At 52.0% G+C, this 23,884-nt stretch overlaps 1 protein-coding gene across 7 annotated transcripts in view; it reads right to left on the reverse strand.

The window, feature by feature from the left end:
• DGKI (diacylglycerol kinase iota) overlaps positions 1-23,884 on the reverse strand; it is a 214,671-nt gene that overhangs the window by 24,450 nt on the left and 166,337 nt on the right. For all 7 annotated transcript variants that reach the window (XM_083181180.1, XM_083181182.1, XM_083181181.1 and 4 more), the window contains 6 exons: positions 12,363-12,442; positions 11,707-11,745; positions 10,462-10,531; positions 7,595-7,635; positions 6,042-6,169; positions 4,580-4,708 (listed from right to left, as the gene is read on the reverse strand). In XM_083181180.1, the coding sequence (XP_083037306.1) occupies positions 4,580-4,708; positions 6,042-6,169; positions 7,595-7,635; positions 10,462-10,531; positions 11,707-11,745; positions 12,363-12,442 (487 nt within the window). The remainder of the gene's footprint in view (positions 1-4,579; positions 4,709-6,041; positions 6,170-7,594; positions 7,636-10,461; positions 10,532-11,706; positions 11,746-12,362; positions 12,443-23,884) is intronic.

Raw genomic sequence — 23,884 nt, forward strand, 5'->3', positions numbered from 1 at the left:
CGGCAGGTGCACAGGTGCACTCATTAGTCACTGACACATTTCCCAGGTCACCCCGCAGGTGCACAGGTTCACTCATTACTGACTGACTTGTTTCCTAGGTCACCTGGCAGGTGCACAGGTGCACTCATTAGTCACTGACACATTTCCCAGGTCACCCCGCTGGTGCACAGGTGTACTCATTACTGACTGACTTGTTTCCTAGGTCACCTGGCAGGTGCACAGGTGTTCTCATTACTCACTGACTTGTTTCCTAGGTCACCCGGCAGGTGCACAGGTGTTCTCATTACTCACTGCCTTGTTTCCTAGGTCACCCGGCAGGTGCACAGGTGTTCTCATTACTCACTGACTTGTTTCCTAGGTCACCCGGCAGGTGCACAGCTGTACTCATTACTCACTGACTTGTTTTCTAGGTCACTCCACAGGTGTACAGGTGTTCTCATTACTCACTAACTTGTTTCCTAGGTCACCCGGCAGGTGCACAGGTGTTCTCATTACTCACTGACTTGTTTTCTAGGTCACTCCACAGGTGTACAGGTGTTCTCAATACTCACTGACACATTTCTTAGGTCACCCGGCAGGTGCACATGTGTTCTCATTACTGACTGACTTGTTTTCTAGGTCACTCCACAGGTGTACAGGTGTTCTCATTACTCACTGACATTTCCCAGGTCACCCGGCAGGCATACAGGTGTTCTCATTACTCACTAACTTGTTTCCTAGGTCACCCGGCAGGTGCACAGGTGCAATCATTACTCACTGACCTGTTTCCTAGGTCACCCGGCAGGTGCACAGGTGCACCTGCCGGGTTACTCACTGACTTGTTTCCTAGGTCACCCAGCAGGTGCACAGGTGTACTCATTATTCACTGACTTGTTTCCTAGGTCACCCGGCAGGTGCACAGGTGTTCTCATTACTGAGTGACTGGTTTCCTAGGTCACCGGCAGGTGCACAGGTGTACTCATTATTCACTGACTTGTTTCCTAGGTCACCGGCAGGTGCACAGGTGTACTCATTACTGACTGACTTGTTTCCTAGGTCACCCGGCAGGTGCACAGGTGTTCTCATTATTCACTGACTGAGGTGCACAGGTGTACTCATTACTGACTGACTTGTTTCCTAGGTCATCCGGCAGCTGCACTCATTACTCACTGACACATTTCCCAGGTCACCCGGCAGGTACACAGGTGTTCTCCTTACTCACTGACTTGTTTTCTAGGTCACCCGGCAGGTGCACAGGTGTTCTCATTACTCACTGACTTGTTTCCTAGGTCACCCAGCAGGTGCACAGGTGTTCTCATTACACACTGACCCTTTTCCTAGGTCACCCGGCAGGTGCACAGGTGCTCTCATTACTCACTGACCTGTTTCCTAGGTCACCCGGCAGGTGCACAGGTGTTCTCATTACTCACTGACTTGTTTCCTAGATCACCCAGCAGGTGCACAGGTGTTCTCATTACTCACTGACTTGTTTCCCAGGTCACCCGGCAGGTGCACAGGTGTTCTCATTACTCACTGACTTGTTTCCTAGGTCACCCGGCAGGTGCACAGGTGCTCTCATTACTCACTAACTTGTTTCCCAGGTCACCCGGCAGGTGCACAGGTGTTCTCATTACTCACTGACTTGTTTTCTAGGTCACTCCACAGGTGTTCTCATTACTCACTGACACATTTCCCAGGTCACCCGGCAGGTGTACAGGTGTTCTCCTTACTCACTAACTTGTTTCCTAGATACAGAGTTGTTCGGCCCGCTACAAGTGGGTCTAAATGGGCCCCTGAATACCTGTTTGTTATGAGTTACTGCGCTTACTACTCTCTGTCTTTGCACCAGAGAAATACAAATTGTATAAATAAGCTCCATCATAGACTATAATTTGACACCATTTCAGGGAGCCGCAGAACTCTGGATAATTAGTGCGCTGACGTTTTGGAACAGAACAGGAGAATCTTATTGCTTTGTGTAATTATTTTGCAGCGCAGTCAGGAAATCCTGGCAGTGTCTCCGCACTAAACGCGCGCATTGCGTCACTCACAAATCCACGGCTGCATGATGGATAATACTGTAATGTGCTATCTGTCTTCCCTGAGCACTAACCCCAGCAATTCTCATAGACTGAGGATCCCAAGAAATCTGCAATAGTCACAGCGCCATCTAGTGGCCTGACGATGTAGTGATCACAAAGGGCTGAGCGGAGAAATGAACCTAACAGCACCCGTTCTGATCATCTTAGGGCTCTCTACATACAGAACTGACGTGACCGGTACAATAACACAGGCTATTGTCATACGCTTCACGCTGCAGATTCGCACTTACAGGCAAGCCGGACGCAATTTCACCCTCATATATCCTGCCCATTTTCCTGCAAAACTGGCTTGTGTACAACCCCGTAAAAGCCGCCATGTGCGTCGTTATCAAGTTACCTGTACGGTACATGTGTACCGACTTTGGCAGGGAACAATTTAGTACATGCTACACACGTGTGAAGGCCGCAGCCTTTTGTAAGCTCTCAGGAAGGGCACTGCTGTGTTTGCGGTATCAATCTGGTGCCCACATGAAACTGATGCCAAGAAACATAAATCAGAGTCTGTGACACTTTCCTGGATTTGGAAACGGGTTATTATACAGCCCCCCCCCTCCCCCATCATCGTGTAACACCTGATGACAGCGCGCCTCCGCGCCACATGCAGAATTGTTTCATCAGTGGGGGAGCTCAGCGGGTGAGGAGTATATGGGGGGGGGGGGGAATGCAGAATGAGATGAGATGCGGTGTAAGGGGGATGTGTGCGGATGGTAATCTCAGAACTGTCAGCAAAGGTTTCATCTTGGAGTGGAGACCATCAACATAAACTCATTACTCACTGCCCCCTATCTGCTGCTGACATCTGAGGCACTACCGCGGCGGCTTACAGACGTTCTAGCAATAACCATCCGTCCAAGGCTGTTAGGACAGCTGTTATTGTATAACTTGTCGTTCACCAGGAAGACGGCTGTTGTTGCTGCCATATATAACCGCACCCCCTCTGCATCTCATCAGTTATGTTCTCCAGCCTCCTGCACCCCTATCCCCCCCAACATTGGGTCTCTTAGCCTCATGCCCCCGTGTCTCTCCAACCTCATGCCCCCTTTAGGTCTTCAGCCTCATGCCCCCGTGTCTCTCCAGCCATATGCCTCAAGAGTCTCTCCAGCCTCATGCCCCCATGTGTCTCAAGCCTCATGACCCCCGTGTCCCCCCAGCCTCATGCCTCCTGTGTGTCTCCAGCCTTTCAGTGAACCCAGCCAAATAAAGAAACTGGGAACATTTCAGGTTATGTTTGGAATGTGCCCGGATCTTTCAGGCAGCGCCAGGTGTGAGGATAGCAGACTACGTCCTCCCTTCCCATCGACATGACTAATCAGATCCCACCTGAAATGAAACTGAATTAACTCGGTGCTTGCTTGATTAAAAGGCAGAACGTATAATTAATTTTCTCCGGCATGCCGGCAATTACAATCTCATTTGCCCTGAGGACGTGTGTGATAGCGGATCATCGGCAGCATTTTTTTCATGAACCATTTCGGTACTAGAATGAATGCAGCCTCTTACACGTTCGGACCACCTGCCGACATCACAGCCGGAGGCCGGGCTGAGCTGTAACACGCAAGCGCCAAACGATAAACGGAGCTCTTCTCTATAATGGGTGATGGCTCTAGGGGGAAATTCAGGTCGGGAACACAGACATTTTAGGGCCAAATCCCAGGATCCCACCATTCCCGATCCCAGGATTTGCCACCCTGCTCGCAGCCTAGCGCAGTACTGCCGGTGAAACCTGCGATTACCTTTCATTACCAGCATTTACAGAGAGTCTGCCAGGTACTAGACCGACAAACTCTGAAAGGTTAGTGGGCTGTAAGACACCCCACTTTATCTACCAGCGTGTGTAACAGTGAGTACGGCTGTATCTGCTTTATCTTCAGTAAAACCACTCCACTGATGTCTTATACTATATCATTGTGCATATCGGTCAGTGTGTACCCACTATATCGTTAACGATGTGCACTCCCCCGGATCATTACCGATAACCCCTATCGTCTGAACATGCAGTAAAAGCTGACGATATCAGTGACTGCAAGCTCAGCAGGGGTCCCGATATCATCGTTATCGATACCATTCAGTGTTTAACCTGTGGATCATTTGTCTCACGGTACTGTCTATATCATTGACGATATCGGCAGTGCCGCATATCAAACTGGGTGTACGCTGACCATCGAATGATGTGGGATGTGCTTGCATATCTTAATGACTCCCAGGTCACTTAGATTTGCGTGCACCCCCAGGAGGAAGTGGGCGGGCAGCTGGCATACGGTGATGTCAGCTGTCTGCCGCAGGGCGTTCTCATGGGCGCGACTATCCGCCAAAATCTAACTCTCTCTCTGCACCTGTTACATCTGCCCCACTGGCAGCGCAGCATGGTTCTGTCCATCTGCAAAAATCGCAGCCTTACTCAACGGGTGAGAATCAGGCCCTTAATACGTTGGAAGTGAGGCAGAGCTTATCTTGCTGCACAGTGCTGTGACGGCTGGAACGATGGAGCAGAGACTTACGGCAGAGCACTGGATGGACAGGAGTCATGCGGATTCTCTGAGAGCTCGTTGAGCAGCGACACCTTCCCGGGCACGCAGCTGTCACTCACGATGCGCTTCCGACACGTCGGGGTCCACCACTCCGACAACCTAGGAGCAGATGAGATCAGACAGGAGATGTATGAGAGAGACAGGAATCACACAGGGCGTACAGCAGGCAGGACACGGGTGCTCACGTTGTCAGGCGCTGAGCGTCTCTCCCATAGACGCGGCCTTTGTTCTATGTATTTCTCTGCAGCTGCAACCGCACTGAATAACAGTTGTAGCTGACAGATCTGCTCGGTATGGGACAAGGTTATTTCCACACCATGCCAGAAAGTGACGAATGCCAAGCACACTTTCAGTACAGCTGTATACAGTAATATATATATAACACAACTATAACTGTAACCAGTAATAGGGTTAATAATACCCCTTTTACACTGCCGCAAGGTTTTTCCCTTTGTGGACCCGGGTCAGCGGGGCAGTGTAAATGGGGTTAACCCATGTCCCTTTACACGGGACTTTTACCCAGGTTCTGACCAGGGTAGAACACGGAGATGATGTCATCTTCAAGCGCCACCTCCGCTTACACTGCGTGTAGGCACCACAGTGTAGACGGTGCAAATCCCGGATCCGACCTGGCTTAGATCCGTGTTCCAAATGCTGGGTCGGATCCGGGTATAAAAGGGGTATAAGTGGCAGCAGTGGAAATATCACACAAATATACACTGATACCAGTCACACGACAGAACTGGCCAAAATACACTGCCCCAAAGAGCTTACAACCTACAAGTAAAGCAGAGAACCATTTTCTTTTACGAGCTAATTTTCAATTGGCCCCAACAATTTAACGGGCACAAATATTGGGCTTTTCATCTATTTCTATTATGGGTTATTCCATTAGAGCCCCGATTTGCGCCTGTGAAATTATCTGTTTCCGGGCAAAAACACACAGGGGTAAATTTCCTAAGATGGGAGTTCTACTGAAGATGTGATGTTGCTATGGGTAACCAATCAGATTCTATCTATTATCTTCTCCAAACTGCTAAATAAATAAGAAGTAGAATTTGGTTGGTTGCTACGGGCAACGTCCCATCTTCAATAGAACTCCCATCTTAGTCAATTTAGAATCCAGACGTACGTGGCAAAGGTCCACAAATGGAAAGGTCGACGTGATCTATAAAAACCTGAAGCTCCACAGGTTCCTCCATCGGTTTGCAGCCTTAAATCCACATAAAGCAATATAATTGCTGGTAACGTATCCTCAGCGCAGGATAATGCCTCCCGGGTCAGGCTTACTATAGTGACTGAGGGTGTGGAGTAGGTTTCCTTATTGCTGCGATACATATCACCAGCTATCGCGCTGAACCGGTTTACTCTTCCTTCCAGCACATTCCATCCACTAAACAATCCCGCGAATAATCATGAACACAACACTCACCCTGACGACTGCTCCACCACAAGATCCGGCATACCCGTTCCGGCAGTGCCCTGCGGACTCCCGGCGGTCTCGGGGTCCAAAATAAAGACCTCATCTTGGGAAATCTCAGTGACAAAATGTAGATGTTCCTGCGGAGACGGGCAGACAGCAATTATTGTGTAATGAGTTCCATCCACTGTCTGGTCACGCACGCAATTTGGCTTCCTGGATCCGTGTTAAAGCTTTTAAGGGGCTGCACTAACTGCAAAAGTCATCACAGTAGAACTTATATATGTACTAAGCCGTGGCGAGGGATACAGTGGAAAGAGATAAAGTATAGATCGTTCCATCAGACATTAAATCGCATAGATTGTGCCGGCAATCATGCTGAGGGGGAAATCGTCCCCTAATCGCCAGATAACCGGTCGCTCCAGTGTGTACCCGGCTTAATGGTTTAATACTGGGTCCCTTATTGAAATATATACAGTAGGTTGCAGAGCTGTTCCCACTGACTAAACAAGGGACTGAAAATCGGTGAATTATACTTTTTACTTCTACAATTCAAGTTATCATTTGCATATGGAAAGATGGAGCCAACCATTCAGCAAACACAACAGTGACATCTGCAGGTTATAATAAGTTATTACACCACAGACCGTTATGAGGAGAAACATAAGCATGGCCGGCGTTTGGCATGTCCGCATTTAGAATACCGATGCCCCAATGGAGGGAACCTCAACAGGGGTTAGGTAAATATATTTACCCTTCCCCTGACCCCCCCCCCCACCCCAAACCTTCACTCACTGCATCCTAACCCTCCGCCCCGCAGCCTTCCCTAACCTTACCCGTTAGTGCCTAATTCTAACCCCTGTACCCCTCCGCCTAACCCTTCCTCTAAGTGCCTAACCCTAACCTTTTCCCTCCCCCACCCTGCAGCCTAACCCTAAGTCGTAGTTGTCGTCCCCCTACTGCCTAAACCAGTGCTGGCTAACTTTGACACTCCAGCTGTTGTTGAACTACACATCCCAGCATGCCCCTGCATTAGTTTTAGCATGTCCAAATAGTAAGACTGTAGCAGGGCATGCTGGGATATGTAATTCAACAACAGCTGGAGTGTCAAGGTTAGCCATCACTGACCTAAACCTAACCCCCCTTACCCATCATAACCTGCCAAGTTTCTGGCGTTGGTATCCTGGCAGGAGTTGGCATGCCAGCGTTGGTATAGTGAACACCTGCATCCCAAACGCTTCCTACATTGGAGGAAGACATTTTGGCATTTCCACTCCTAATCATAGGCTCCAGTGATGTCACCAAGGCACAAAGTTCACAGTGGAGGCAGCCATTTTGCAGACTGAACTAATATTTAGAGACAGCCACATCAATTTGCTAGGAGAAATAAAGTACTTGTTATTAAACTCGGCCATTGGTGATTCCTGCTGATTTACTAGGCTGCACTCTATGAATAGAAGTAGTCTAGCACACAAAATGGCTGCCTTCGTTTTGTGTCAGCTACAAGTGCACTTTGATACAGCCAAATGGGTTAAGTTCCCGCTAAAACAAAGGATCTGGTTTACCTGAGATCGGTCTATGCGATAGAAGCGGTCGGCAGAGGTAGCTGTGGGCGAGACGGGGGAAAACATGAGCAATTTCATGTATATATTTCTATATAGGAAGAAAAACAGTCATAGAGGCATCAAACGACACAACAAGCACTAACAACGCACATTTTATACACCAGACACAACATGGCTGACAACTACCGTATATGCCAGGGCTATTTAGTATAATCTACACTCTCCTGTTATACCTCATTTTACTCAAAGGGGGGGGGGGGGGGGGGGATTCAATTGCTGGTATATGTTCTTTAACAGTAGTCACGTAGATATGGGAATGTCGATATGGTCACGATGTTGACATGTTCATGGGGTCTGCATGTCAACACAGATATTATGTTGACAGAACTGAGTTCTGTCATAGCACTACCATTATATCTGATATTCGAGGAATCAATAAACTTAGGAATGGTACCAAGGGTCTGGTGCATAGCTAACGTAGTACCAATATGGAAGAAAGGTAGCAAAACTAACCCTGACAATTATAGACCGGTCAGCCTTACATCCATTGTGGGGAAAATATTAGAAGGAATAATAAGAGATAGTATCCAAAATTTCTTAGAACAGGAGAATGTGATAAGTAAGGCTCAGCATGGGTTCATCAAAAATAGATCATGTCAGACTAATTTAATTAGCTTATATGAGGAAGTCAGTAGGGGGCTGGATTTAGGGCAATCTGCTGATGTAATACTGCTTGATTCGCTAAAGCTTTTGACACGGGGCCTCATAAAAGGTTATTAATATAACTAGGTAATTTAGGGTTAGGAGATAAAATGTGTAATTGGATTAAAAACTGGTTGCACAATCGGGGACAGAGAGTGGTGGTAAATGGCATACATTCCATCTGTGGTAAGGTCCAAAGTGGAGTCCCGCAAGGTTCAATATTGGGACTCACCTTGTTTAACATATTCATTAATGATGTAGGTAGTGACATAGTAAGATAGCAATATTTGCGGATGACATGAAATTGAGTAAGGAAATTAACTCAGGAGAGGATGTGGAAAATGCAGTTTCACATTGATAAATGTAAATTAATTCATTATGAGAACAAAAACGAACATGCTACTTATAGGCTAAATGGAGTTATTATAGGGACTTGGGGGTCATCATAGATAAAAAAAAATTGGGTCATAGATAAACAAAATTGGGTAATAGTGCACACTGCTCAAGTGCAGCAGGAAAAGCAAACCGGACACTGGCTTGCATTAAAAGGTAATGGATTCAAGGGATGCCAATGTGATAGTGCCACTTTACAAGGCATTGGTGAGACCACACATGGAATATTGTGTTCAGTTCTGGGCACCGCACGTTAAAAAGGACATAAATGAATTGGAACAGGTACAGAGAAGGGCGACTTATACCCCTTTTACACCAAAATCCCTGGTCGGACCCTGGTCTATGAACACAGGAGTTTCCAGGGTTGGACCCAGCTTCATACCCCATTTACACAGCACTGTGACCCAGGTCGGACCCAGGTCTGCGCCGTTTACACTGAACCTGGGTCAGCACTGCTTTTCCCTATGGATGACATTAAAAATGTCCATTTTAGGACTGATAATCTGCCATCCAACCTACCCTCAATGATTTAAAATAAAAATTAAAAGACATGACAAGTTAGCATTGAAAAATGTTGGTTTGTTTATTTTGTAAAATATTTTTCAAAAAGTTATATTCAGTGCTCAGGGACACATAGCGGTATAAAAGTGCAGTATCTCCCATGTGCTCTCCCCAGCCCCTTCCACTGCAGCAGCAGACCGAATCTCCCATGTGCTCCCGCCAGTCTCCCCCCCCCCAAAAAAAAATAATAATAATAATATGAATGACACTGCATCCAATTATGATTTCTGTGTGCACTGCCCGTATCCTTCCTGGCTGCTGTCATTTGCCACTGCAGCGCACTGTGGAAAGGCGTCCAGCACTTCTGGTATCCTTTCAGCACTACCCGGATGTTCCAACCTGGATTGGGACCATTTACACCGCCCACGACCCAGGTCCAACCAGTGTTGAACCCTGGTCAGGACCTGGGTAGGAGACCAGTGTTACTGGACCTGGGTTGACCCCTTTTACACCAACATTGACCTGGGTCCGACCTGGGTCCAACCTGGGTTATTTCTTGGTGTAAAAGGGGTATTAGCTAGTAAAAGGTCTTGAATCACTAGAATACAAAGATAGGTTAACCAGGCTGAATATGTTATCACTGGAGAAATGGAGATTGAGAGATGATATGATTACTATGTTCCAATACAGGATTGGGAATCATATGGAACTGGGAGATGATTGGTCACTAACAGGCCTATTCATAGGACACGCGGCCATGTACTGAGGCTCAAGGAAAAGAAATTCCCTACTGAATTAAGAAGAGGATTCTTCACCATTAGAGCAGTAACATTGTGGAACTCATTGCCGATGGGGGTGGTGGTGGTGGTGGGGGGAGGGGGGGGGGGTGGTGGTTACAGCAACTACTGTTAATGAATTTAAATCAAAACTGAATGCATTTTTGGCCACTAAGGGAATCCTATAGATATGACTTACTCAAGTCATTAGTTACAAGTCAGATAGGTTGAACTCGATGGACTAATGTTTTTTTTCAACCTTAATTACTATGTTACGATGTTACACAGAGCCCTCCAAAAAAAAATTCTACTAGGTGCCAGGAACCTAGACGTGGGCCTGCAAAGACCCCACCCACAAGCTCGGATTGGCCTGCAGTTCTGTAAGTCATAAAGCAATCTGGGGGTTGGTGTTCTGAAAACAGCTGGTGCGGCAAGCTGCCTGTTTTTGTTCCCCGTCACTGCTGCCCCTCCCCTCCACGATCATATTAAATTCACCATCTAGGAAGCACCATCGCGGATTGAGACGCTGGGCAGAAAGCAGCCTCGGGAATGAGTTCTCAAGATCCTGAAGAGGGAGAAAAATGGGATTTCAGTGAATATATGAATGAGAACTTCTAGAACATGTTCTTATAACTGAAATCCACCCATAGAAATGTATGTGCGAGTAACACATAGGGTTCCCCTGCTCCCATTCTTCTGCCTTCATTTGGTAATGTCTATCAAGGCAGAAGTATTCAATAAAACATCGTAAGTTCAGGGATAAAGGGGGTGATTCTGATTCATGCACTCCCACGCGAATGCAAATGGGAGCACGATGTTTGTAATGTGCGCATCTGCATACGCTGTGTTTGACCGGCCCCGGCGAATAGAGTGTTCACCGGGCACTTGCACGCAACAGTGCGGGCAGGGGGGCGGGGGGTAGCGGGCCGGGGGGATGCACCCATAGGAACACCCAGCGTTTCATGTGCTTTTCCATCACAACGCTGGGCCTTCTCATGGTAATGACCCGTTGACGCGGGTGCCGGGGACGGGCAGCTGACATCACCGGATGCCAGCTGCCCGCCCCGTTCTCCCACACGGTGCACACAAATCTAAGGCACCTGCGAGCGTCTTAGTTTTGCATGCACATTCCACATCATTCGGTGGCCAGTGGCGGTCCTCACCCCCTAGGCTTCAAATGGATGTGTATGCAAAACATCTATTCACGGCTGTGCGGGCGAATTCACCGCGCGGAGGGAGGTGGACGGCAATGCGAGCGGCGGACGGACTTATGAAGACTCGCGGAGCTGCGTATCAACCAGAATAAGGTCCAATCTGTGCAACAGTCAGGGGTAAATTTACAAAGATGGGAGTTCTATTGTAGGTGGGAAGTTGCCCGTAGCAACCAATCAGAATCTACTTATTATTTATTCAGCACCTTCTTGAAGATAATAGACTAAATCTGGTTGCTACGAGCAACAACCCATGTTCAATAGAACTCACAAGTTTACTCCGAAGGTTCTCCCACAATTGGGCTGCTGCATTCTACCACCTATCCCCCAGGGGGCGCTAATCCTCTGGCCGATATGACATTCGCGTCACGTGCAAGAAGTCCTGAGTCCACGGGGGAAATTTAATAAGATGTGTATTCTACTTCACATGTGATGTTGCTATGGGCAACCCCGTGTTTTACCGAATATATGTATTTAGGTTACGGCGAAGCTGTCCGCTTCTGTCGCGGGGGTCTGACACGTTACCCACCTGGCAGTGATCTCTGGGCGACGTCACAGAATGAAGATCCTACAGAGAAATATAAAGACAGATTAATATCATACAGCAAACCCGCCGCTCCCCTCCACCAGTTGGCTGTGGTGTATATGTGGTCCCTGGGGGGGGCGGGTTTGTGTATAACGCTGGGTGGGGGGGGGGGGGGTGTTCTAAGGCAGAAACGTTGTGTGTATAACGCTGTCAATCACTCTTGTAGGTGATCAAGGTTTGGCTGATTAGCAGCACCTGTGTCTTTCTGTTAAATATGTCTCCAGAGCAGAGGGTAATGGTTCCTGAGGGTGGAATAGCTGGCCAGGTGATAGTCTGGGGTTGCGGGCTATGGTAGGGCCATTGGAAGGTGTGAGGAGTTTGGTGACGTGTGCTGCTGACACCTGTATGCTGCTGTACTGTAACCCTGTGAACATACTGGAATACTGTGGCCTGCTACAAATAAAGACTCCGACATCTGTGTCCAGTGTATGCGATTCCTTGTCACAATACCACAATACATATATACACACACACACATATACACACTTGTTATACTGCAGGCCTGGTGAAGTTGTGGGTGTAACAGTACAGCGATTACAGGATCACTCGCAGGCAACAGGTGATGACAGAAGTCATTACCGTGTGAACCCGGGACTCACCTCCTGCAGGCGATCAATGTACATCCGGCAGGTCTCCAGATCACAGTCTCCCCGCACCACAATTATTCCCAGGGGAATGGCTGTGGGAAATGTGGAGAGGATTCAGTGTTAGATTTTACAGTACATGACGAGCAGCAATTACATAGAGGCAGCCAGACAGACCGGGCGGTCTCCATACAGGTGACACTGATTCCCTGCTGCTGGGCTGACTTCCATAGCGCAGGAATTACAGCGATGCAGGGGACGCACACATGAGCTCCAGGCTGGGGAGAATCCATAGCGCAGGAATTACAGCGATGCAGGGGGCGCACACATGAGCTCCAGGCTGGGGAGAATCCATAGCGCAGGAATTACAGCGATGCAGGGGGCGCACACATGAGCTCCAGGCTGGGGAGAATCCATAGCGCAGGAATTACAGCGATGCAGGGGACGCACACATGAGCTCCAGGCTGGGGAGAATCCATAGCGCAGGAATTACAGCGATGCAGGGGGCGCACACATGAGCTCCAGGCTGGGGAGAATCCATAGCGCAGGAATTACAGCGATGCAGGGGGCGCACACATGAGCTAAAGGCTGGGGAGAATCCATAGCGCAGGAATTACAGCGATGCAGGGGACGCACACATGAGCTCCAGGCTGGGGAGAATCCATAGCGCAGGAATTACAGTGATGCAGGGGACGCACACATGAGCTCCAGGCTGGGGAGAATCCATAGCGCAGGAATTACAGCGATGCAGGGGGCGCACACATGAGCTCCAGGCTGGGGAGTATCCATAGCGCAGGAATTACAGCGATGCAGGGGGCGCACACATGAGCTCCAGGCTGGGGAGAATCCATAGCGCAGGAATTACAGCGATGCAGGGGGCGCACACATGAGCTCCAGGCTGGGGAGAATCCATAGCGCAGGAATTACAGCGATGCAGGGGGCGCACACATGAGCTCCAGGCTGGGGAGAATCCATAGCGCAGGAATTACAGTGATGCAGGGGGCGCACACATGAGCTCCAGGCTGGGGAGAATCCATAGCGCAGGAATTACAGCGATGCAGGGGGCGCACACATGAGCTCCAGGCTGGGGAGAATCCATAGCGCAGGAATTACAGCGATGCAGGGGACGCACACATGAGCTCCAGGCTGGGGAGAATCCATAGCGCAGGAATTACAGCGATGCAGGGGACGCACACATGAGCTCCAGGCTGGGGAGAATCCATAGCGCAGGAATTACAGCGATGCAGGGGACGCACACATGAGCTCCAGGCTGGGGAGAATCCATAGCGCAGGAATTACAGCGATGCAGGGGACGCACACATGAGCTCCAGGCTGGGGAGAATCCATAGCGCAGGAATTACAGCGATGCAGGGGGCGCACACATGAGCTCCAGGCTGGGGAGAATCCATAGCGCAGGAATTACAGCGATGCAGGGGACGCACACATGAGCTCCAGGCTGGGGAGAATCCATAGCGCAGGAATTACAGCGATGCAGGGGACGCACACATGAGCTCCAGGTTGGGGAGAATCCATAGCGCAGGAATTACAGCGATGCAGGGGACGCACACATGAACTCCAGGCTGGGGAGAATCCATAGCGCAGGAATTACAGTGATGCAGGGGACGCACACATGAGCTCCAGGCTGGGGAGAATCCATAGCGCAGGAATTACAGCGATGCAGGGGATGCACACATGAGCTCCAGGCTGGGGAGAATCCATAGCGCAGGAATTACAGTGATGCAGGGGACGCACACATAAGCTCCAGGCTGGGGAGAATCCATAGCGCAGGAATTACAGCGATGCAGGGGACGCACACATGAGCTCCAGGCTGGGGAGAATCCATAGCGCAGGAGTTACAGCGATGCAGGGGACGCACACATGAGCTCCAGGCTGGGGAGAATCCATAGCGCAGGAATTACAGTGATGCAGGGGGTGCACACATGAGCTCCAGGCTGGGGAGAATCCATAGCGCAGGAATTACAGCGATGCAGGGGGCGCACACATGAGCTCCAGGCTGGGGAGAATCCATAGCGCAGGAATTACAGCGATGCAGGGGACGCACACATGAGCTCCAGGCTGGGGAGAATCCATAGCGCAGGAATTACAGTGATGCAGGGGGTGCACACATGAGCTCCAGGCTGGGGAGAATACACAGCGCAGGAATTACAGCGATGCAGGGGGCGCACACATGAGCTCCAGGCTGGGGAGAATCCATAGCGCAGGAATTACAGTGATGCAGGGGGTGCACACATGAGCTCCAGGCTGGGGAGAATACACAGCGCAGGAATTACAGCGATGCAGGGGGCGCACACACGAGCTCCAGGCTGGGGAGAATCCATAGCGCAGGAATTACAGCGATGCAGGGGACGCACACATGAGCTCCAGGCTGGGGAGAATCCATAGCGCAGGAATTACAGCGATGCAGGGGGCGCACACATGAGCTCCAGGCTGGGGAGAATCCATAGCGCAGGAATTACAGCGATGCAGGGGGCGCACACATGAGCTCCAGGCTGGGGAGAATCCATAGCGCAGGAATTACAGCGATGCAGGGGGCGGACACATGAGCTCCAGGCTGGGGAGAATCCATAGCGCAGGAATTACAGTGATGCAGGGGATGCACACATGAGCTCCAGGCTGGGGAGAATCCATAGCGCAGGAATTACAGTGATGCAGGGGACGCACACATGAGCTCCAGGCTGGGGAGAATACACAGCGCAGGAATTACAGCGATGCAGGGGGCGCACACACGAGCTCCAGGCTGGGGAGAATCCATAGCGCAGGAATTACAGCGATGCAGGGGACGCACACATGAGCTCCAGGCTGGGGAGAATCCATAGCGCAGGAATTACAGCGATGCAGGGGGCGCACACATGAGCTCCAGGCTGGGGAGAATCCATAGCGCAGGAATTACAGCGATGCAGGGGGCACACACATGAGCTCCAGGCTGGGGAGAATCCATAGCGCAGGAATTACAGCGATGCAGGGGGCGGACACATGAGCTCCAGGCTGGGGAGAATCCATAGCGCAGGAATTACAGTGATGCAGGGGACGCACACATGAGCTCCAGGTTGGGGAGAATCCATAGCGCAGGAATTACAGTGATGCAGGGGACGCACACATGAGCTCCAGGTTGGGGAGAATCCATAGCGCAGGAATTACAGTGATGCAGGGGACGCACACATGAGCTCCAGGCTGGGGAGAATCCATAGCGCAGGAATTACAGCGATGCAGGGGGCGCACACATGAGCTCCAGGCTGGGGAGAATCCATAGCGCAGGAATTACAGCGATGCAGGGGGCGCACACATGAGCTCCAGGCTGGGGAGAATCCATAGCGCAGGAATTACAGTGATGCAGGGGACGCACACATGAGCTCCAGGCTGGGGAGAATCCATAGCGCAGGAATTACAGCGATGCAGGGGACGCACACATGAGCTCCAGGCTGGGGAGAATCCATAGCGCAGGAATTACAGCGATGCAGGGGACGCACACATGAGCTCCAGGCTGGGGAGAATCCATAGCGCAGGAATTACAGCGATGCAGGGGACGCACACATGAGCTCCAGGCTGGGGAGAATCCATAGCGCAGGAATTACAGTGATGCAGGGGACGCACACATGAGCTCCAGGCTGGGGAGAATCCATAGCGCAGGAATTACAGCGATGCAGGGGGCGCACACATGAGCTCCAGGCTGGGGAGAATCCATAGCGCAGGAATTACAGCGATGCAGGGGACGCACACATGAGCTCCAGGCTGGGGAGAATCCATAGCGCAGGAATTACAGTGATGCAGGGGGTGCACACATGAGCTCCAGGCTGGGGAGAATACACAGCGCAGGAATTACAGCGATGCAGGGGGCGCACACATGAGCTCCAGGCTGGGGAGAATCCATAGCGCAGGAATTACAGTGATGCAGGGGGTGCACACATGAGCTCCAGGCTGGGGAGAATACACAGCGCAGGAATTACAGCGATGCAGGGGGCGCACACACGAGCTCCAGGCTGGGGAGAATCCATAGCGCAGGAATTACAGCGATGCAGGGGACGCACACATGAGCTCCAGGCTGGGGAGAATCCATAGCGCAGGAATTACAGCGATGCAGGGGGCGCACACATGAGCTCCAGGCTGGGGAGAATCCATAGCGCAGGAATTACAGCGATGCAGGGGGCGCACACATGAGCTCCAGGCTGGGGAGAATCCATAGCGCAGGAATTACAGCGATGCAGGGGGCGGACACATGAGCTCCAGGCTGGGGAGAATCCATAGCGCAGGAATTACAGTGATGCAGGGGATGCACACATGAGCTCCAGGCTGGGGAGAATCCATAGCGCAGGAATTACAGTGATGCAGGGGACGCACACATGAGCTCCAGGCTGGGGAGAATACACAGCGCAGGAATTACAGCGATGCAGGGGGCGCACACACGAGCTCCAGGCTGGGGAGAATCCATAGCGCAGGAATTACAGCGATGCAGGGGACGCACACATGAGCTCCAGGCTGGGGAGAATCCATAGCGCAGGAATTACAGCGATGCAGGGGGCGCACACATGAGCTCCAGGCTGGGGAGAATCCATAGCGCAGGAATTACAGCGATGCAGGGGGCGCACACATGAGCTCCAGGCTGGGGAGAATCCATAGCGCAGGAATTACAGCGATGCAGGGGGCGGACACATGAGCTCCAGGCTGGGGAGAATCCATAGCGCAGGAATTACAGTGATGCAGGGGACGCACACATGAGCTCCAGGCTGGGGAGAATCCATAGCGCAGGAATTACAGTGATGCAGGGGACGCACACATGAGCTCCAGGTTGGGGAGAATCCATAGCGCAGGAATTACAGTGATGCAGGGGACGCACACATGAGCTCCAGGCTGGGGAGAATCCATAGCGCAGGAATTACAGCGATGCAGGGGGCGCACACATGAGCTCCAGGCTGGGGAGAATCCATAGCGCAGGAATTACAGCGATGCAGGGGGCGCACACATGAGCTCCAGGCTGGGGAGAATCCATAGCGCAGGAATTACAGCGATGCAGGGGACGCACACATGAGCTCCAGGCTGGGGAGAATCCATAGCGCAGGAATTACAGTGATGCAGGGGGCGCACACATGAGCTCCAGGCTGGGGAGAATCCATAGCGCAGGAATTACAGCGATGCAGGGGGCGCACACATGAGCTCCAGGCTGGGGAGAATCCATAGCGCAGGAATTACAGCGATGCAGGGGACGCACACATGAGCTCCAGGCTGGGGAGAATCCATAGCGCAGGAATTACAGCGATGCAGGGGACGCACACATGAGCTCCAGGCTGGGGAGAATCCATAGCGCAGGAATTACAGCGATGCAGGGGACGCACACATGAGCTCCAGGCTGGGGAGAATCCATAGCGCAGGAATTACAGCGATGCAGGGGACGCACACATCAGCTAAGGCTGGGGAGAATCCATAGCGCAGGAATTACAGCGATGCAGGGGGCGCACACATGAGCTCCAGGCTGGGGAGAATCCATAGCGCAGGAATTACAGCGATGCAGGGGACGCACACATGAGCTCCAGGCTGGGGAGAATCCATAGCGCAGGAATTACAGCGATGCAGGGGACGCACACATGAGCTCCAGGTTGGGGAGAATCCATAGCGCAGGAATTACAGCGATGCAGGGGACGCACACATGAGCTCCAGGCTGGGGAGAATCCATAGCGCAGGAATTACAGTGATGCAGGGGACGCACACATGAGCTCCAGGCTGGGGAGAATCCATAGCGCAGGAATTACAGCGATGCAGGGGACGCACACATGAGCTCCAGGCTGGGGAGAATCCATAGCGCAGGAATTACAGTGATGCAGGGGACGCACACATAAGCTCCAGGCTGGGGAGAATCCATAGCGCAGGAATTACAGCGATGCAGGGGACGCACACATGAGCTCCAGGCTGGGGAGAATCCATAGCGCAGGAGTTACAGCGATGCAGGGGACGCACACATGAGCTCCAGGCTGGGGAGAATCCATAGCGCAGGAATTACAGTGATGCAGGGGGTGCACACATGAGCTCCAGGCTGGGGAGAATCCATAGCGCAGGAATTACAGCGATGCAGGGGGCGCACACATGAGCTCCAGGCTGGGGAGAATCCATAGCGCAGGAATTACAGCGATGCAGGGGACGCACACATGAGCTCCAGGCTGGGGAGAATCCATAGCGCAGGAATTACAGTGATGCAGGGGGTGCACACATGAGCTCCAGGCTGGGGAGAATACACAGCGCAGGAATTACAGCGATGCAGGGGGCGCACACATGAGCTCCAGGCTGGGGAGAATCCATAGCGCAGGAATTACAGTGATGCAGGGGACGCACACATGAGCTCCAGGCTGGGGAGAATACACAGCGCAGGAATTACAGCGATGCAGGGGGCGCACACACGAGCTCCAGGCTGGGGAGAATCCATAGCGCAGGAATTACAGCGATGCAGGGGACGCACACATGAGCTCCAGGCTGGGGAGAATCCATAGCGCAGGAATTACAGCGATGCAGGGGGCGCACACATGAGCTCCAGGCTGGGGAGAATCCATAGCGCAGGAATTACAGCGATGCAGGGGGCGCACACATGAGCTCCAGGCTGGGGAGAATCCATAGCGCAGGAATTACAGCGATGCAGGGGGCGGACACATGAGCTCCAGGCTGGGGAGAATCCATAGCGCAGGAATTACAGTGATGCAGGGGACGCACACATGAGCTCCAGGCTGGGGAGAATCCATAGCGCAGGAATTACAGTGATGCAGGGGACGCACACATGAGCTCCAGGTTGGGGAGAATCCATAGCGCAGGAATTACAGTGATGCAGGGGACGCACACATGAGCTCCAGGCTGGGGAGAATCCATAGCGCAGGAATTACAGCGATGCAGGGGGCGCACACATGAGCTCCAGGCTGGGGAGAATCCATAGCGCAGGAATTACAGCGATGCAGGGGGCGCACACATGAGCTCCAGGCTGGGGAGAATCCATAGCGCAGGAATTACAGCGATGCAGGGGACAGACACATGAGCTCCAGGCTGGGGAGAATCCATAGCGCAGGAATTACAGCGATGCAGGGGACGCACACATGAGCTCCAGGCTGGGGAGAATCCATAGCGCAGGAATTACAGCGATGCAGGGGACGCACACATGAGCTCCAGGCTGGGGAGAATCCATAGCGTAGGAATTACAGCGATGCAGGGGGCGCACACATGAGCTCCAGGCTGGGGAGAATACACAGCGCAGGAATTACAGGGATGCAGGGGACGCACACATGAGAATCTCTGGGACACTGACAGGTTTGTTGGGAGAGCTGGAACCTTAATTATACTCTGACAATAAAGCATTGAGATTACTGACTGTAAGTACTGAGTGTGAGATGTTGGTGGGTTTCTATTGTCCCGGTGCACATACTACAGGGTGGGTACCAGGTGCACATACTACAGGGTGGGTACCAGGTGCACATACTACAGGGTGGGTACCAGGTGCACATACTACAGGGTGGGTACCAGGTGCACATACTACAGGGTGGGTACCAGGTGCACATACTACAGGGTGGGTACCAGGTGCACATACTACAGGGTGGGTACCAGGTGCGCATACTACAGGGTGGGTACCAGGTGCACATACTACAGGGTGGGTACCAGGTGCACATACTACAGGGTGGGTACCAGGTGCACATACTACAGGGTGGGTACCAGGTGCACATACTACAGGGTGGGTACCAGGTGCACATACTACAGGGTGGGTACCAGGTGCACATACTACAGGGTGGGTACCAGGTGCACATACTACAGGGTGGGTACCAGGTGCGCATACTACAGGGTGGGTACCAGGTGCACATACTACAGGGTGGGTACCAGGTGCACATACTACAGGGTGGGTACCAGGTGCGCACTCTACAGGGTGGGTACCAGGTGCGCACTCTACAGGGTGGGTACCAGGTGTACATACTACAGGGTGGGTACCAGGTGCACATACTACAGGGTGGGTACCAGGTGCACATACTACAGGGTGGGTACCAGGTGCACATACTACAGGGTGGGTACCAGGTGCGCACTCTACAGGGTGGGTACCAGGTGCACATACTACAGGGTGGGTACCAGGTGTACATACTACAGGGTGGGTACCAGGTGCACATACTACAGGGTGGGTTCCAGGTGCGCACACTACAGGGTGGGTACCAGGTGCACATACTGCAGGGTGGGTACCAGGTGCACATACTACAGGGTGGGTACCAGGTGCACATACTGCAGGGTGGGTACCAGGTGCACATACTGCAGGGTGGGTACCAGGTGCACATACTGCAGGGTGGGTACCAGGTGTACATACTACAGGGTGGGTACCAGGTGCACATACTACAGGGTGGGTACCAGGTGTACATACTACAGGGTGGGTACCAGGTGCGCATACTGCAGGGTGGGTACCAGGTGCGCATACTACAGGGTGGGTACCAGGTGCGCATACTACAGGGTGGGTACCAGGTGTACATACTACAGGGTGGGTACCAGGTGCACATACTACAGGGTGGGTACCAGGTGCACATACTACAGGGTGGGTACCAGGTGCGCACACTACAGGGTGGGTACCAGGTGCACATACTACAGGGTGGGTACCAGGTGCACATACTACAGGGTGGGTACCAGGTGTACATACTACAGGGTGGGTACCAGGTGTACATACTACAGGGTGGGTACCAGGTGCACATACTACAGGGTGGGTACCAGGTGCACATACTACAGGGTGGGTACCAGGTGTACATACTACAGGAGTGGGTATCAGGTGTACATACTACAGGGTGGGTACCAGGTGTACATACTACAGGGTGGTTACCAGGTGTACATACTACAGGGTGGGTACCAGGTGCACATACTACAGGGTGGGTACCAGGTGCACATACTACAGGGTGGGTACCAGGTGCACATACTACAGGGTGGGTACCAGGTGCACATACTACAGGGTGGGTACCAGGTGTACATACTACAGGGTGGGTACCAGGTGCACATACTACAGGGTGGGTACCAGGTGCACATACTACAGGGTGGGTACCAGGTGTACATACTACAGGGTGGGTACCAGGTGCACATACTACAAGGTGGTTACCAGGTGTACATACTACAGGGTGGGTACCAGGTGTACATACTACAGGGTGGGTACCAGGTGTACATACTACAGGGTGGGTACCAGGTGCACATACTACAGGGTGGGTACCAGGTGTACATACTACAAGGTGGTTACCAGGTGTACATACTACAGGGTGGGTACCAGGTGTACATACTACAGGGTGGGTACCCGGTGCACATACTACAGGGTGGGTACCAGGTGTACATACTACAGGGTGGGTACCAGGTGTACATACTACAGGGTGGGTACCAGGTGCACATACTACAGGGTGGGTACCAGGTGCACATACTACAGGGTGGGTACCAGGTGCACATACTGCAGGGTGGGTACCAGGTGCACATACTACAGGGTGGGTACCAGGTGCACATACTACAGGGTGGGTACCAGGTGCACATACTACAGGGTGGGTACCAGGTGTACATACTACAGGGTGGGTACCAGGTGCACATACTACAGGGTGGTTACCAGGTGTACATACTACAGGGTGGGTACCAGGTGCACATACTACAGGGTGGGTACCAGGTGCACATACTACAGGGTGGGTACCAGGTGTACACACTACAGGGTGGGTACCAGGTGCACATACTACAGGGTGGGTACCAGGTGTACATACTACAGAGTGGGTACCAGGTGTACATACTACAGGGTGGGTACCAGGTGTACATACTACAGGGTGGGTACCAGGTGTACATACTACAGGGTGGGTACCAGGTGTACATACTACAGGGTGGGTACCAGGTGCACATACTACAGGGTGGGTATCAGGTGTACATACTACAGGGTGGGTACCAGGTGTACATACTACAGGGTGGGGACCAAGTGTGCATACTACAGGGTGGGTACCAGGTGTACATACTACAGGGTGGGGACCAAGTGTGCATACTACAGGGTGGGTACCAGGTGCACATACTACAGGGTGGGTACCAGGTGTACATACTACAGGATGGGTACCAGGTGTACATACTACAGAGTGGGTATCAGGTGTACATACTACAGGGTGGGTACCAGGTGCACATACTACAGGGTGGGTACCAGGTGTACATACTACAGGGTGGGTACCAGGTGTACATACTACAGGGTGGGTACCAGGTGTACATACTACAGGGTGGGTACCAGGTGCACATACTACAGGGTGGGTACCAGGTGTACATACTACAGGGTGGGTACCAGGTGCACATACTACAGGGTGGGTACCAGGTGCACATACTACAGGGTGGGTACCAGGTGTACATACTACAGGGTGGGTACCAGGTGTACATACTACAGGGTGGGTACCAGGTGCACATACTACAGGGTGGGTACCAGTTATACATACTACAGGGTGGGTACCAGGTGCGCATACTACAGGGTGGGTACCAGGTGCACATACTACAGGGTGGGTACCAGGTGCACACGCTACAGGGTGGTTACCAGGTGTACATACTACAGGGTGGGTACCAGGTGCACATACTACAGGGTGGGTACCAGGTGCACATACTACAGGGTGGGTACCAGGTGCGCATACTGCAGGGTGGGTACCAGGTGCACATACTACAGGGTGGGTACCCGGTGCACATACTACAGGGTGGGTACCAGGTGCACATACTACAGGGTGGGTACCAGGTGCACATACTACAGGGTGGGTACCAGGTGCACATACTACAGGGTGGGTACCAGGTGTACATACTACAGGGTGGGTACCAGGTGCGCATACTACAGGGTGGTTACCAGGTGTACATACTACAGGGTGTGTACCAGGTGCACATACTACAGGGTGGGTACCAGGTGCACATACTACAGGGTGGGTACCAGGTGTACATACCACAGGGTGGGTACCAGGTGTACATACTACAGGGTGGGTACCAGGTGTACATACTACAGGGTGGGTACCAGGTGTACATACTACAGGGTGGGTACCAGGTGTACATACTACAGGGTGGGTACCAGGTGCACATACTACAGGGTGGGTACCAGGTGTACACACTACAGGGTGGGTACCAGGTGCACATACTACAGGGTGGGTACCAGGTGCACATACTACAAGGTGGTTACCAGGTGTACATACTACAGGGTGGGTACCAGGTGTACATACTACAGAGTGGGTACCAGGTGTACATACTACAGAGTGGGTACCAGGTGTACATACTACAGGGTGGGTACCAGGTGTACATACTACAGGGTGGGTACCAGGTGTACATACTACAGGGTGGGTACCAGGTGTACATACTACAGGGTGGGTATCAGGTGTACATACTACAGGGTGGGTACCAGGTGCACATACTACAGGGTGGGTACCAGGTGTACATACTACAGGGTGGGTACCAGGTTTACATACTACAGGGTGGGTACCAGGTGTACATACTACAGGGTGGGTACCAGGTGTACATACTACAGGGTGGGTACCAGGTGCACATACTACAGGGTGGGTACCAGGTGC

The sequence above is a fragment of the Crinia signifera genome, chromosome 4 (genome assembly GCF_055691185.1).
Source record: "Crinia signifera chromosome 4, ASM5569118v1, whole genome shotgun sequence".
In the NCBI taxonomy this organism is placed as follows: Eukaryota; Metazoa; Chordata; class Amphibia; order Anura; family Myobatrachidae; genus Crinia; species Crinia signifera.